A 15,332-nucleotide genomic window follows, 5' to 3' on the forward strand; every position below is an offset into this window, starting at 1 on the left:
TCTGTGTAGCATGAAAACGAGTTGACTTTAAACCGTGTGTTTTCTCTCAGCAATGTATGACAAGCAGACTCTGGATGCTAGTTTAATGTTATACTCAATATGATCATAACTCAGTGGTTTTCATATCAGAGTACAGATGAGGTGGACAGTTAGGATACATGGAAAGATGGGATTGAATGGACAGATGGAGGACAATGTTTTAAATATTTTTTTATGTTTGTGAGATTTTGTGAGAATCCTGTGTCCTGTACCAGATCAGTAGTGTGTCTATAATGTTATTAATATTCTATCCTTTTGGATTACAGCAGTAAGGAGTAGAGAAGGTTATTCCTACCCTGCTATAATACAGTGCTGGAGGAATAAAAATGATCTATTTTAGGTATTTGTGCTGCACAGAAAACGGAGCAGGAGAAAGCGCGCCAAAACGCTCTGGGCCAATCAGAAGCGCCGCTAAACTATTCACCCTCCAGCTGAGCAACACAACAGAGAGGCTGGCCCCGCTGGCCCCAGAAAGTAAGGGGAAGCCTCCTGCTGGACTAATAGGGCTGGTGTGTTTTGTTTTGCAGGCAGCTTGGACTAAAGCAAGGCCTTCGTGGAACCACCGAAGCTCAGCCCCTCCTGGATCTGCACCTGACGTCCCCAGCCATTTTCAGCCTTCGCCAGGACGCTGCTGCCGCCGCTAGCCCTTACTGGCCTAGGCGCCCTTTCAGGGAAGAATCTCCTTAGTTGACTATCCTTTTTTTTGTCTTTTTTTTTCTGCCCTCCTGCTAACCTGAGTTCCTGTCTTCCCTACTTTCAGTTCGGAGTAATTAAAAGCTGGTGTTGACGTGCTCCCGGGCTCTGTGTGTTGTTCTCTGTCCCCGCTCAGTGTGCTACAACTGATACGCTTGCAAAGTAGTATATGCAATTAACTCAACATTTATTTTGACTTATAGACTTCACTGCATCAAAAATGCATAGCAGCTACATCCAAGAGCTCTTTACTGACAATGAGTCTGCTTTCACGCCTCTTATACATAAATATAAATAAATAAATGCGCCGTATCTGTGTTGTCTGTGCTTTTATCAGTCTTCGGCCAGCTGTGTTGCCAGATCACCTGCTAATACCTTAACTCGGTCTGTGATGGTGTTTATTGGTCATTTTAAAAGTAGAAGCTCAGGAGATTTTTTTCAGCCTCAATAAATCTAGCTTTCACCGCTGTATCATTTTTGGCTGTAGCTTTTGTAAACATATTCTGCTGAGATTAGTCTCCTTAATTAATTTGTAGTTTTTCCTGGAGGGTAAACTTGGCAAACTTGGCTCTGTGTTTGGTGTCAAAATGCTGACGCTCTTCCTTTATCACAGTCTCGTAACACAGAAGACAAACTGGTTTTTCTGCTTCGAAAACAAACATTCAAGCGTATTTGCTTTCCCATCTTTCATTATATTGTCTTTTTTTCTTTTTCTTTTCTTAGACATTTGGGGTTATTTGTAGATTGTTTTCAGCTTGATCACTTGCTAGAAAACCATTTTAGTTAAACGATGAAAAAACTACCATTGCATCTTCTTGATATGCTTATCCTGACCTGAGATGGTCTCCAGTGGTGGGCAGTAACAAAGTAAATGTAATTTGTTACTGTACTTAAGTATCTTTTTCAGGTATCTGTACTTTACTAAAGTATAAAAAATTTTTTGAGACATTTTACTTTCACTCCACTACATTACCCCACATCTATCATTACTTATTAAAGAAAAAAAAAAAAGCAGTTGTACGAATACAGCACAGCAAACCGAGCTAAAATGCGTGCATTATTTTTGAACCAATGCATCTTTGTCATTTCATTAAATGCAGCGAGCACAAACGGTTCTGTACAGCATTAACACTGCAGTGTCACAGCCTGAAATACTATAGCCTACAGTGGAAGAGAACCCTGACCACATCCCACCACCTACACACCCATGACCCATAGCCTGACCTGCAGGATTTGTTCTAAGTTGTAGAACAGAAGATTCCTGCTTTGCCTTAGAAACATATGATTTCCTTTTACAAGAATTCAACATGTAGAGGTGAACACATCCTGTAGTCATCATAATGGCCATTTTTTAAAATATGAATCTAATGTTAGCTCGCAGCAATGAAGGATTTTATGTATGTGAATAAATCTGTCATTATCTTAACGATGTGGTGTATGGCTAGTTATGCTTTAGTTAGCTAAGTAAGCTAACGTAATGAGTAACTCTTGAGCAGCAGTTTACAATAATGTTACTGATGTTCTACCGCAACACAATAACCCAAGAGCTCAACTTTTATTGTTGATATTTGACCGGTCACCAAGTAACATTTCTTTTTCATAGTTTTTCATGTAAAGCAGAATCAGATTACTGCTACAGTTACAGTTACGGGTTGCTCTCTTGAGGGCGTGAGTATGACTATTGTACCACGGTGCAGGTGTTTTATCTCTGACCTTTTTTAGTCGGATGGGGGCAACAGTGTCTAGTGTGCTGGTAAAAATATTGCCTATGCGGTTAGTTACTTCATCTAGTGCATCTACATTTCGGGGTCTAGTAAGAAGTTGAGACAGATCTGGCAGATTGTTTGTAAATCTGTCTTTAGTGGTCGAGGTTATAGTTCTGCCAAGTTTATAACGTGGAGAGACGTGTCTAATATGTTCTACAGGTAGAGTGTACATTAAGAGGTGATGGTCTGTGATGTCATCGCTTTGAGGTAGAACGGTTATATCGGACACATCAGTCCCATGTGATATAACTAAGTCTAGTGTATGATTAAAACAATGGGTTGGTCTAATGTTTTGTTTAACCCCAAAGGAATTTAGTAAATCTATAAATGCAAGTCCTAACTCATTGTTAGCATCATCTACATGAATGTTAAAGTCTCCTACGATTAACACTTTGTCAAAACTGATCAAAAGATCTGAGAGTAAATGTGAAAATTCATTAAGAAAAACACCGTAGGGCCCTGGGGGTCTATACACGGTGGCCAGGGTAAGAGATAGTAGGGATTTTTTATGCCTGTCTGAGAGTGCAACATTAAGGACAAGCACTTCAAATGAGTTAAACCTGGGTCCTGTTTTCTGAGTAACGGTAAGAGAATTATTATAGATTGTTGCAACACCACCACCACGACCTGTCTGACGGGGCTCATGCTTATATGAATATCCTGACAGAGTAGACTCATTTAGGCCAATGTATTCATTTGGTCTAAGATAGGTTTCAGTAAGACAGAGTGCGTCGAAACTATAATCTGAGATCATTTCATTAATAATGAATAACTTCAATAATGAAGTTTTTTTGAATAAGTGCTTTCGGTGCAAGGGATCTAATGTTCAGAAGCCCAAACTTAAGAAATTGTTTTTCTTTACTTATTTGGTCTTCTTCAGGATTAATTGTGATCATATTATTTCGAGAGTTATTAACAAATTTATCTTTTAATCTCACTAATCGAGGAACAGACACAGTTTCTATAGGACGAGCTATGTGTAAGCTTGTATTAGTCTGGTGATTTGAACAGTAGCTATTATAGATATAATCTGAGGAATGACTTACCAGTCAGATGGTGTGCAGTGTCCTGGAGATGTTGTCCGAGAGGACTGCTGCTCCAGCTCTGCTTGGGTGCAGGCCATCGTAACGGTAGAGCCTAGGACGCTCCCAGAAAACATTCCAATTATCAACAAATGGTATTTTCTGTTCTTGACATAAAGACTGTAACCATTCATTAAATGCGAAAAGTCTGCTGAACCTTTCGATTCCTCGCTGGAACATGGGAAGTGGTCCTGACATGATGATCCTCGTCGGGGGCGATGTGGTGTGAACCTTCTCCACCAGGTTCCTGAAGTCCTTCTTCAGGATCTCCGTCTGCCTCAGCCTGATGTCGTTCGTGCCAGCATGGAGGACCACGGCTCCGATGTTCTTGGTGAGGATCGCCGGTACCTGTGCAGCGACATCAAGAACACAAGCACCAGGAAAACAACGAGTGTGCACCTTACCTTTAGCCGCGGTAGCACGGACGTGCCGGACGATGGAGTCTCCGATGATCACCGCGTCGCGTGCTGCCTCGTGTAGGGGAGCGAAGCGGTTGTGGGTCGAGATCTCGAAGACGGGTAGCGGCAGAGACGGGTAGCCTGGGCAGAGAAACACGCGGTGTTGAGGTTGTGGGAGTGACCGTATCACGCCGCGGATTTACCTGGGACAGGTGAGTGTCTCTCCGTTGTCGCAGCTGGGCTAGCTTCACCTGAAGGTCGCGGATCTGCTTCTCCACGGCCTCCAGCTCCGCATCCACCAAGTGCAGCTCGAAGGAATCCTCACCTGCACTCAAAGGCAAACCCACAACCGATAGTGTTAAAATGAAGTAGAATAACAGAGATAATTGGTGAAAATGTAAAATCTAAACAGACTCGAGATAGCCGGGCTAGTGGGTTAGTGTGCTAATAGCAGGGCTAACGGGTTAGCGTGCTAGTGGGCTAACAAGCTGTAAGCGGGTGTTCAGAAAAACAAATAAAACTAGTGATTTAAAAAGCGTTTGGGATGAGAATGTTGTGAGGCACTATCAGTTAGTGAAGATGTTATAAAAAGTTGTGCTCTAGGATAGAAAACTAGGAAACTTAGCCGAAATTGTAGGTCAACTTGACGGAGCTCAGAAAAATACGTCTTAGAATCCTATCCAGTTGTGGTGAGCCACTGCAGGCTCAGATTTCTGTTCTTGGCTGGAATCCAACTTGGTCTTTTGTTGTTGTAGCCCAACCATCTCAAATTTTGATGTGTTGTACATTCTCAGATGCTTTTCTGCTCACCATAATTGTACAGATCACGAACCATATAATTTCTGATCTAGAACTTGGTCATTCTCCATTGACCTCTCTTGTCAACAAGGCATTTCTGTCCAAAGACCTTCAGCTCACCAGAAGTTTTTTCTTTATTGCATCATAAAGTAAACTCAAGTGTTGTGAATAAAAATCCCAGTAGATCAGCAGTTATAGAAATACTGAAACCAGCCCTTCTGACATCATCATGCCACAGTCAGAATCACTCAGATTATATTTTAACTCTCTCTCTGATTGCTTATGTGAATATTTTCCAAAGCTGATGGCAAGTATCTGCATGATTTTATGCATTACACTGCTGTCACCTCAAATGGCTGATTAAATAATAAAATGCATGAGAAGGTGTACAGATGTTCTTAATGAAACATTGGGTGAGTGTATATGCTGAGTTGTCCCCAGGTTTAGAGTGATCATTATGAAATATATGTCTGCTTACAGGTCTGCACAACTTTTGGATTCATTTCTGGCAAACAGTGTTTTCAGAGAGAATTATCCAATGGGCCAGGGAATGTGCCATCATGTAGCTCTATTGGTTGGAATAAGTTCATACTTTGGATTTCCATACAGACTGGATGAAGAGAACAACATAAAAAGCACAATTTGCAACAATGTCTGGTTCCCAAATCCCAAGTCATTGTTGCAGATTTATATTTCAGTTTTCTGGATTTATCAAGTAGGAGACCAACCTGAAAAAAATCTGCCAAATTGTGAGGCACAACACAATGGCCTCCCCCTCCTCATCTCACCTAACCAACGACCAGATTAACCAATCTGTATTTCTACCCTCACGAAGGGTGAAGTCTGTGCTATGAGACTGTGTAATGACCTTGTTGATTGTGAATAGCTGAGACCAGTAAACAGCAGTGCAATGGTATATTTTTAACAAGCTCTTTCAATGTCATTGTTATTTTACTGCCATTGTTGTCATTGGTATTGTATAATTAATTCAGCAAGTTTATAACAGAGACAATTACCTCCATTTGCACATTTATATAGTTTGTAATGTCATGGTGCCATGTCAAGCAAATCCATCTCCACATGCACAGTCTTTTATAGCATAGGGTTTTTATATATAGGGTTCATACCGATATATGCAGCCTGGTATTCAAATTCAAATTCAAATTTTATTAGTCACATACATAATGGTACACAGTGTGATATGCAGTGAAATGCTTACACCACTGTTATGTTACAGTTATGTTACATGTTACCCAAGGAAAAGGGATAAGGTATAAGGACAGAACAAAGAAAAGATAAAAAATATAAAAAATAAAATACAAAAATACGAAATATAAAAAATAAGAATACGAATTATACTAAAATACGAAATATAAAAATATAAAAACAAGTTCACAGTAGCAAAAAAATATAATAGAATAAAAAACAGAATAAAATATAATAAATATAAATAAAGTAGGGTATGTATATATAATATGTATATAAAATAAGAATATGTATGTGTAAAAGTGTAAAATGTACATACAGGAGGTGTATAATAGAACAACTGTGATGCAAAGTTATGTAAAATTATAAATTTTACATAATTATTAATTGGTAGCCAATCTTCACTGATTTCCCAAGAGCAGATTGTGATGGTTGAAATAACAGTGGATCAGTGATGGTTTGGACTGCAATATCATGGTATTCCTTAGGTCCACTACTTCTACTAGATTGTTGTGTCTCTGCCAAGAACTACTGAACCATTCTGGAGGATTGTATGCACCCAGTTAAAACATTGCACCAATACACTCACGAGCAAACTTTCATTTTTCAGTTTTATTGTCCGACCCCTGTTTGTAGCTATTGAAAGGGCTCTTATAGCTCTTCTCTCTTCCATGAGCAGGCTAGTCATGTTTATTCATATAATTAGCAGCATATTAATCTCTATTACAGATATGTATAATTGTTATATTAGTGAATTGGGATTTACTATTTCCCAATCGAATTCCAGTGTATTTATGCTAGATTAGAATAACCATGCATAAAAAGGGTGTGGCTATTACACAGCAGCAACAGGATGTTCAAATGCAAGAGAACAGGCCAGGCTATTTCATAATTTAGACCAATTTGTGACATGAATGTAACCTATTCAAAATGCCATAAACTGTTTATTTTTACATATGTGTTCAAAAAAGTCTCAGTTGAGTGTGTGTGTGTGTTTCAGTGTGCGCTAAAGCAATCTAGCATATCTCATATCTTACCTACAGTATATGGTTAAAGGTGTGTGGATACCACATGTGAACACATGGGTTTGAGGCAGGAATATACCCTGGATGGATTCTAGTACATCACAGGGCACAATATACACATACAGCCACACCTAGGGTGTGGGGACAATGCAAAAGTCAAACAGTAACCCAAGCTAATGGTTGATTTGGAAACCCTGGAACTGGCATTGCTGCCCACTGTAGGTAGGTAGGTAGGTAGGTAGGTAGGTAGATAGATAGATAGATAGATAGATAGATAGATAGATAGATAGATAGATAGATAGATAGAGATAGATTGATAGATAGATACGTTATTCATCCCAAAGGGAAATTCACAGTTTCCAGCAGTATCCGCAAACACAGGTAATAGATAAAATAGGAAGGAATATAACAAAAATATTAAAAAACCCAAATTAGGGTACAAAAATATAACAAAAAATATATCAAAAAACAAAATATAAAATACTACAAAATATAGCAGAATATAACAATATAACAAAATATAATAGAAAAATACTAAATACAGAGATTTATGAATAAATATGGAGTATGAGATGAGAAACAAGATAAGTAATGTGCAGAACAAGTGTTTAAGGTTACAGACCTAATCGATGTGCAAAAACTGTTATGTACAAAAACTGTGTGTTTATGAGTCCTGTGCAAATCTCAGCTTATTGAGAGTTCTGTATAAACCGGAGTGTAGTGAGAGTTCTGTATAAACCGGAGTGTAGTGAGAGTTCTGTATAAACCGGAGTGTAGTGAGAGTTCCGTATAAACCGGAGTGTAGTGAGAGTTCCGTATAAACCGGAGTGTAGTGAGAGTTCCGTATAAACCGGAGTGTAGTGAGAGTTCCGTATAAACCGGAGTGTAGTGAGAGTTCCGTATAAACCGGAGTGTAGTGAGAGTTCCGTATAAACCGGAGTGTAGTGAGAGTTCCGTATAAACCGGAGTGTAGTGAGAGTTCCGTATAAACCGGAGTGTAGTGAGAGTTCCGTATAAACCGGAGTGTAGTGAGAGTTCCGTATAAACCGGAGTGTAGTGAGAGTTCCGTATAAACCGGAGTGTAGTGAGAGTTCCGTATAAACCGGAGTGTAGTGAGAGTTCCGTATAAACCGGAGTGTAGTGAGAGTTCCGTATAAACCGGAGTGTAGTGAGAGTTCCGTATAAACCGGAGTGTAGTGAGAGTTCCGTATAAACCGGAGTGTAGTGAGAGTTCTGTATAAACCGGAGTGTAGTGAGAGTTCTGTATAAACCGGAGTGTATTGTGTGTAGTGTGTGTTTTATTGTACAGTCCAGTACAGAGAGAGAGTAGTGTCAGCACTGACTCCTCCCACCCCGTGTAGAATTAAAGAGTCGCATAGCATGGGGGAGGAACGACCTCCTCAGTCTGTCAGTGGAGCAGGGCAGTGACACCAACCGGTCACTGAAGCTGCTTCTCTGTCTGGAGATGATGCTGTACAGTGGATGCAGTGGATTGTCCATGATGGACAGGAGCCTGCTCAGCGTCCTCCTCTCTGCCACTGATGTCAGGCTGTCCAGTTCTGAGCCTACAATTGAGCCCGCCTTCCTCACCTTCTTTACACTGTACCGCAATTCTTTTCTGACAGTCCATATTATATCCATACTATCTTATCCTATCTTGCAGGACCAGTTTGAAGGTGTGGCTCTGTAGATTACACTAGGATTGAAAGGCTCTCTAAAAGATCTGAAAAAGGCAATAATGTATTTTCCCTGCTGACATTTTGTATATATTACTTCTTGCTAGATTTTCAGACTCATTTTAACACTTCAATTAATTCAATTAGGATAACTTAAACAAAAATAGATCAGAAGCACAGATTATCTGACATGTTCTTTTTAATCAGTGTTTATATTTAGGAAACAATCTTTAGCAATATGTCAATTAATCTTCTGTCCAGTGTTTAGAAACTGTAATGTATAGTACAATATTAATTATACTATTAAATGCACAATTGTTTAAAAAAATCAAATATATTTAAATATAAATGAAAGAAAATCTTTGCAGGACTGTTAGAATGTGGAGAAATTTTCAGGCTAATCAGAACCCTCATTAAGTCTTGCATTTCAATTCATAATATTAATATGTAAAGATATCTTCATTTACAATAATGAAACATTTCCCCTATATTCTCTTTAACTTATAAATTATTATTATTAATGTTTTCTGATCAGGTCTAGAGCTAGAAAGGCAATGCAAGAGAAAGTAGAAGTGAAAGAAGAGACATGCAAATCATGGAGACTGAGCTGGCAATCACTGGTGGTGTTGAATTACCTGCAAAATATAAACATATAAATACATAAATATATAATTAAATTTTAATTATTTAGGCTCATTTCTTATTAATAAGCAGAAATTAATAAGTAACAGTAATATCTGTAAATCTGTACTGGAAGTGTTTGTCGTCGAGCTGTTTGTGGACGTACTCGGGGTGGAAGTGTTTGTCGTCGAGCTGTTTGTGGACGTACTCGGGGTGGAAGTGTTTGTCGTCGAGCTGTTTGTGGACGTGCTCGGGGTGGAAGTGTTTGTCGTCGAGCTGTTTGTGGACGTACTCGGGGTGGAAGTGTTTGTTGTCGAGTTGTTTGTGGATGTAATCTCTGTCGAAGTGTTTGTTGTCGAGCTGTTTGTGGACGTGCTCGGCGTGGAAGTGTTTGTCATCGAGCTGTTTGTGGACGTGCTCGGGGTGGAAGTGTTTGTCATCGAGCTGTTTGTGGACGTGTTTGGGGTGGAAGTGTTTGTCGTCGAGCTGTTTGTGGACGTGTTTGGGGTGGACGTGTTTGTTGTCGAGTTGTTTGAGGACGTGCTCGGGGTGGAAGTGTTTGTCGTCGAGCTGTTTGTGGACGTGTTTGGGGTGGAAGTGTTTGTCGTCGAGCTGTTTGTGGACGTGCTCGGGGTGGAAGTGTTTGTCGTCGAGCTGTTTGTGGACGTGCTCGGGGTGGAAGTGTTTGTCGTCGAGCTGTTTGTGGACGTGCTCGGGGTGGAAGTGTTTGTCGTCGAGCTGTTTGTGGACGTGCTCGGGGTGGAAGTGTTTGTCGTCGAGCTGTTTGTGGACGTGCTCGGGGTGGAAGTGTTTGTCGTCGAGCTGTTTGTGGACGTGCTCGGGGTGGAAGTGTTTGTCGTCGAGTTGTTTGTGGACGTGCTCGGGGTGGAAGTGTTTGTCGTCGAGCTGTTTGTGGATGTGCTCGGGGTTGAAGTGTTTGTCGTCGAGTTGTTTGTGGACGTGCTCGGGGTGGAAGTGTTTGTCGTCGAGCTGTTTGTGGACGTGCTCGGGGTGGAAGTGTTTGTCGTCGAGCTGTTTGTGGATGTGCTCGGGGTTGAAGTGTTTGTCGTCGAGTTGTTTGTGGACGTGCTCGGGGTGGAAGTGTTTGTCGTCGAGCTGTTTGTGGATGTGCTCGGGGTGGAAGTGTTTGTCGTCGAGCTGTTTGTGGACGTGCTCGGGGTGGAAGTGTTTGTCGTCGAGCTGTTTGTGGACGTGCTCGGGGTGGAAGTGTTTGTTGTCGAGCTGTTTGTAGAAGTGCTCGGGGTGGAAGTGTTTGTCGTCGAGCTGTTTGTGGACGTGTTTGGGGTGGAAGTGTTTGTCGTCGAGCTGTTTGTGGACGTGCTCGGGGTGGAAGTGTTTGTCGTCGAGCTGTTTGTGGACGTGCTCGGGGTGGAAGTGTTTGTCGTCGAGCTGTTTGTAGACGTGCTCGGGGTGGAAGTGTTTGTCGTCGAGCTGTTTGTGGACGTGTTTGGGGTGGAAGTGTTTGTCGTCGAGCTGTTTGCGGACGTGTTTGGGGTGGAAGTGTCTGTCGTCGAGCTGTTTGTGGACGTGTTTGGGGTGGAAGTGTTTGTCGTCGAGCTGTTTGTGGACGTGCTCGGGGTGGAAGTGTTTGTCATCGAGTTGTTTGAGGACGTGCTCGGGGTGGAAGTGTTTGTCGTCGAGCTGTTTGTGGACGTGTTTGGGGTGGACGTGTTTGTTGTCGAGTTGTTTGTGGACGTGCTCGGGGTGGAAGTGTTTGTCATCGAGTTGTTTGAGGACGTGCTCGGGGTGGAAGTGTTTGTCGTCGAGCTGTTTGTAGACGTGTTTGGGGTGGAAGTGTTTGTCGTCGAGCTGTTTGTGGACGTACTCGGGGTGGAAGTGTTTGTCGTCGAGCTGTTTGTGGACGTGTTTGGGGTGGACGTGTTGGTCGTCGAGTTGTTTGTGGACGTGTTTGGGGTGGACGTGTTGGTCGTCGAGTTGTTTGTGGACGTGTTTGGGGTGGATGTGTCTGTCGTCGAGCTGTTTGTAGAAGTACTCGGGGTGGAAGTGTTTGTCGTGGAGCTGTTTGTGGATGTGCTCGGGGTGGAAGTGTTTGTCGTCGAGCTGTTTGTGGACGTGCTTGGCGTGGAAGTGTTTGTCGTCGAGCTGTTTGTGGACGTGTTTGGGGTGGAAGTGTTTGTCATCGAGCTGTTTGTGGACGTACTCGGGGTGGAAGTGTTGGTCGTCGAGCTGTTTGTGGACGTGCTCGGGGTGGAAGTGTTTGTCGTCGAGCTGTTTGTGGACGTGCTCAGGGTGGAAGTGTTTGTCATCGAGTTGTTTGTGGACGTACTCGTGGTGGAAGTGTTTGTCGTCGAGCTGTTTGTGGACGTGCTTGGCGTGGAAGTGTTTGTCGTCGAGTTGTTTGTGGACGTAGTCTCTGTCGAAGTGTTTGTCGTCGAGCTGTTTGTGGACGTGCTCGGGGTGGAAGTGTTTGTCGTCAAGCTGTTCGTGGACGTGCTCGGGGTGGAAGTGTTTGTCGTCGAGCTGTTTGTGGACGTGCTTGGCGTGGAAGTGTTTGTCGTCGAGCTGTTTGTGGACGTGTTTGGGGTGGAAGTGTTTGTCGTCGAGCTGTTTGTGGACGTACTCGGGGTGGAAGTGTTGGTCGTCGAGCTGTTTGTGGACGTGCTCGGGGTGGAAGTGTTTGTCGTCGAGCTGTTTGTGGACGTGCTCAGGGTGGAAGTGTTTGTCATCGAGCTGTTTGTGGACGTGCTCGGGGTGGAAGTGTCTGTTGTTGAGCTGTTTGTGGACGTGCTCGGGGTGGAAGTGTTTGTCGTCGAGCTGTTTGTGATCATGCTCGGGGTGGAAGTGTTTGTCGTCGAGCTGTTTGTGGACGTGCTCGGGGTGGAAGTGTCTGTTGTTGAGCTGTTTGTGGACGTGCTCGGGGTGGAAGTGTTTGTCATTGAGCTGTTTGAGGACGTGCTCGGGGTGGAAGTGTTTGTCGTGGAGCTGTTTGTGGACGTGTTTGGGGTTGAAGTGTTTGTCGTCGAGTTGTTTGTGGATGTGCTCAGGGTTGAAGTGTTTGTCGTGGAGCTGTTTGTGGATGTGCTCAGGGTTGAAGTGTTTGTCGTGGAGCTGTTTGTGTTCGTGATCGGGGTGGAAGTGTTTGTCGTCGAGCTGTTTGTGGACGTGCTCGGGGTGGAAGTGTTTGTCGTCGAGCTGTTTGTGTTCGTGATTGGGGTGGAAGTGTTTGTCGTCAAGCTGTTTGTGGACGTGCTCGGGGTGGAAGTGTTTGTCGTCGAACTGTTTGTGTTCGTGATTGGGGTGGAAGTGTTTGTCGTCGAGCTGTTTGTGGACGTGCTCGGGGTGGAAGTGTTTGTCGTCGAGCTGTTTGTGGACGTGCTCGGGGTGGAAGTGTTTGTCGTCGAGCTGTTTGTGGACGTGCTCAGGGTGGAAGTGTTTGTCGTCGAGCTGTTTGTGTTCGTGATTGGGGTGGAAGTGTTTGTCGTCGAGCTGTTTGTGGACGTGCTCGGGGTGGAAGTGTTTGTCGTCGAGCTGTTTGTGTTCGTGATTGGGGTGGAAGTGTTTGTCGTCGAGCTGTTTGTGGACGTGCTCGGGGTTGAAGTGTTCGTCGTCGAGCTGTTTGTGGACGTGCTCGGGGTGGATGTGTTTGTCATCGAGCCGTTTGTGGACGTGCTCGGGGTGGAAGTGTTTGTCGTCGAGCTGTTTGTGGATGTGCTCGGGGTGGAAGTGTTTGTCGTCGAGCTGTTTGTGGACGTGCTCAGGGTGGAAGTGTTTGTCGTCGAGCTGTTTGTGGACGTGCTCGGGGTGGAAGTGTTTGTCGTCGAGCTGTTTGTGGACGTGCTCGGGGTGGAAGTGTTTGTCGTCGAGCTGTTTGTGGACGTACTCGGGGTGGAAGTGTTTGTCGTCGAACTGTTTGTGGACGTGCTCAGGGTGGAAGTGTTTGTCGTCGAGCTGTTTGAGGACGTGCTCGGGGTTGAAGTGTTTGTCGTTGAGTTGTTTGTGGACGTGCTCAAGGTGGAAGTGTTTGTTGTCGAGCTGTTTGAGGACGTGCTCGGGGTTGAAGTGTTTGTCGTTGAGTTGTTTGTGGACGTGCTCGGGGTGGAAGTGTTTGTCGTCGAGCTGTTTGTGGACGTGTTTGGGGTGGACGTGTTTGTTGTCGAGTTGTTTGAGGACGTGCTCGGGGTGGAAGTGTTTGTCGTTGAGCTGTTTGTGGACGTGTTTGGGGTGGAAGTGTTTGTCGTCGAGCTGTTTATGGACGTGCTCGGGGTTGAAGTGTTTGTCATTGAGTTGTTTGTGGACGTGCTCGGGGTGGAAGTGTTTGTCGTCGAACTGTTTGTAGACGTGCTCGGGGTGGAAGTGTTTGTCGTCGAGCTGTTTGTGGACGTGCTCGGGGTGGAAGTGTCTGTCGTCGAGCTGTTTGTGGACGTGCTCGGGGTGGAAGTGTTCGTCGTCGAGCTGTTTGTGGACGTGCTCGGGGTGGAAGTGTTTGTCGTCGAGCTGTTTGTGGACGTGTTTGGGGTGGACGTGTTTGTTGTCGAGTTGTTTGAGGACGTGCTCGGGGTTGAAGTGTTTGTCGTTGAGTTGTTTGTGGACGTGCTCGGGGTGGAAGTGTTTGTCGTCGAGCTGTTTGTGGACGTGCTCGGGGTGGAAGTGTCTGTCGTCGAGCTGTTTGTGGACGTGTTTGGGGTGGACGTGTTTGTTGTTGAGTTGTTTGAGGACGTGCTCGGGGTTGAAGTGTTTGTCGTTGAGTTGTTTGTGGACGTGCTCGGGGTGGAAGTGTTTGTCGTCGAGCTGTTTGTAGAAGAACTCGGGGTGGAAGTGTTTGTCGTGGAGCTGTTTATGGACGTGCTCAGGGTGGAAGTGTTTGTCGTCGAGCTGTTTGTGGACGTGTTTGGGGTGGAAGTGTTTGTTGTTGAGTTGTTTGTGGACGTGCTCGGGGTGGAAGTGTTTGTCGTCGAGCCGTTTGTGGACGTACTCGGGGTGGAAGTGTTTGCCGTCGAGCTGTTTGTGGACGTGTTTGGGGTGGACGTGTTTGTTGTCGAGTTGTTTGTGGATGTAATCTCTGTCGAAGTGTTTGTCGTCGAGCTGTTTGTGGACGTGCTCGGGGTGGAAGTGTTTGTCGTCGAGCTGTTTGTGGACGTGCTCGGGGTGGAAGTGTTTGCCGTCGAGTTGTTTGTGGACGTGCTCGGGGTGGAAGTGTTTGCCGTCGAGCTGTTTGTAGACGTGCTCAGGGTGGAAGTGTCTGTCGTCGAGTTGTTTGTGGACGTGCTCGGGGTGGAAGTGTCTGTCGTCGAGTTGTTTGTGGACGTGCTCGGGGTGGAAGTGTTTGTTGTCGAGCTGTTTGTGGATGTGCTTGGGGTGGATGTGTTTGTCGTTGAGCTGTTTGTGGACGTGCTCGGGGTGGAAGTGTTTGTCGAGGTGTTTGTTGTTGTGCTTAGTATTGAAGAGGTGATTGTTGAATTCGTTGAAGTTGTGTTTGTGGACATGCTTGGGATTGTGTTTTTTGTAGAGTTTTTGGTCACTGTTGAGTTTGAGGTTAAATTGCAGTTAGAATATCCATCACATCCAATCATTTATTAAAATACATCATTAAATTAAAACATCATTAAATGTCTATACTTACTAGGAATCTGGGTTACATTTATAGAACTTGGAATAATATTTAAGCTTGAGTTGGATTTAGTCTCATTAACAAGAATTTCTTGTAGTGTAGAATTAGTTGGGATGGTGTCGTTGGCACTAAATTCAAGGCTGGAATTTGTCATAATTGAACCCTTGCTGAAACACAAGCAGAGTTAAAAACAGGGTGAAGTTCTATATCATTGACAGTAAACAGTAAAAACAACAAATTTCAGAGCAATGTTTTCATATATAATTTCCCACCTGAAACCATAAATGTTCATCTGGACAAAATTACTAAAGATATTTCTGCATATTGGTTCAAGCTGAAAAAAAAAAGTATACATAAATTTATTTGATTATAAACACTGGTCTATTTGTTTTTGGTCACTTATAGTTTAAGATTTTAAACTATAAAGGGGTTTAAAAA

At 43.7% G+C, this 15,332-nt stretch overlaps 2 protein-coding genes across 2 annotated transcripts in view; both read right to left on the reverse strand.

Annotated features, from left to right (window-relative positions):
- Positions 1–2,278: 2,278 nt before the first annotated feature.
- LOC131349392 (uncharacterized) lies at positions 2,279–4,724 on the reverse strand. The gene is made up of 2 exons (XM_058385031.1): positions 4,182–4,724; positions 2,279–4,119 (listed from the first exon to the last, which is right to left on the reverse strand). The coding sequence occupies exon 2, from the start codon at positions 3,250–3,252 to the stop codon at positions 2,281–2,283; it is 972 nt and encodes a 323-aa protein (XP_058241014.1). The 5' UTR covers positions 3,253–4,119; positions 4,182–4,724; the 3' UTR covers positions 2,279–2,280.
- A 3,460-nt stretch (positions 4,725–8,184) lies between these two features.
- Positions 8,185–15,332, reverse strand: part of LOC131349160 (uncharacterized) — a 30,487-nt gene continuing 23,339 nt past the window's right edge. The window contains exons 3-4 of the mRNA XM_058384577.1: positions 9,435–14,804; positions 8,185–9,318 (exon numbers count right to left, since the gene is read on the reverse strand). Coding sequence (XP_058240560.1) covers positions 9,315–9,318; positions 9,435–14,804 — 5,374 coding nt within the window. The 3' untranslated portion in view covers positions 8,185–9,314. The remainder of the gene's footprint in view (positions 9,319–9,434; positions 14,805–15,332) is intronic.

This window comes from Hemibagrus wyckioides, linkage group LG29 (assembly GCF_019097595.1).
Source record: "Hemibagrus wyckioides isolate EC202008001 linkage group LG29, SWU_Hwy_1.0, whole genome shotgun sequence".
Lineage (NCBI taxonomy): Eukaryota > Metazoa > Chordata > Actinopteri > Siluriformes > Bagridae > Hemibagrus > Hemibagrus wyckioides.

What these genes read in the sequence shown, in the direction of transcription:
- LOC131349392 (XM_058385031.1), bottom strand. Translation starts at nt 3,252, where the DNA reads ATGATCTCAGATTATAGTTTCGACGCACTCTGTCTTACTGAAACCTAT.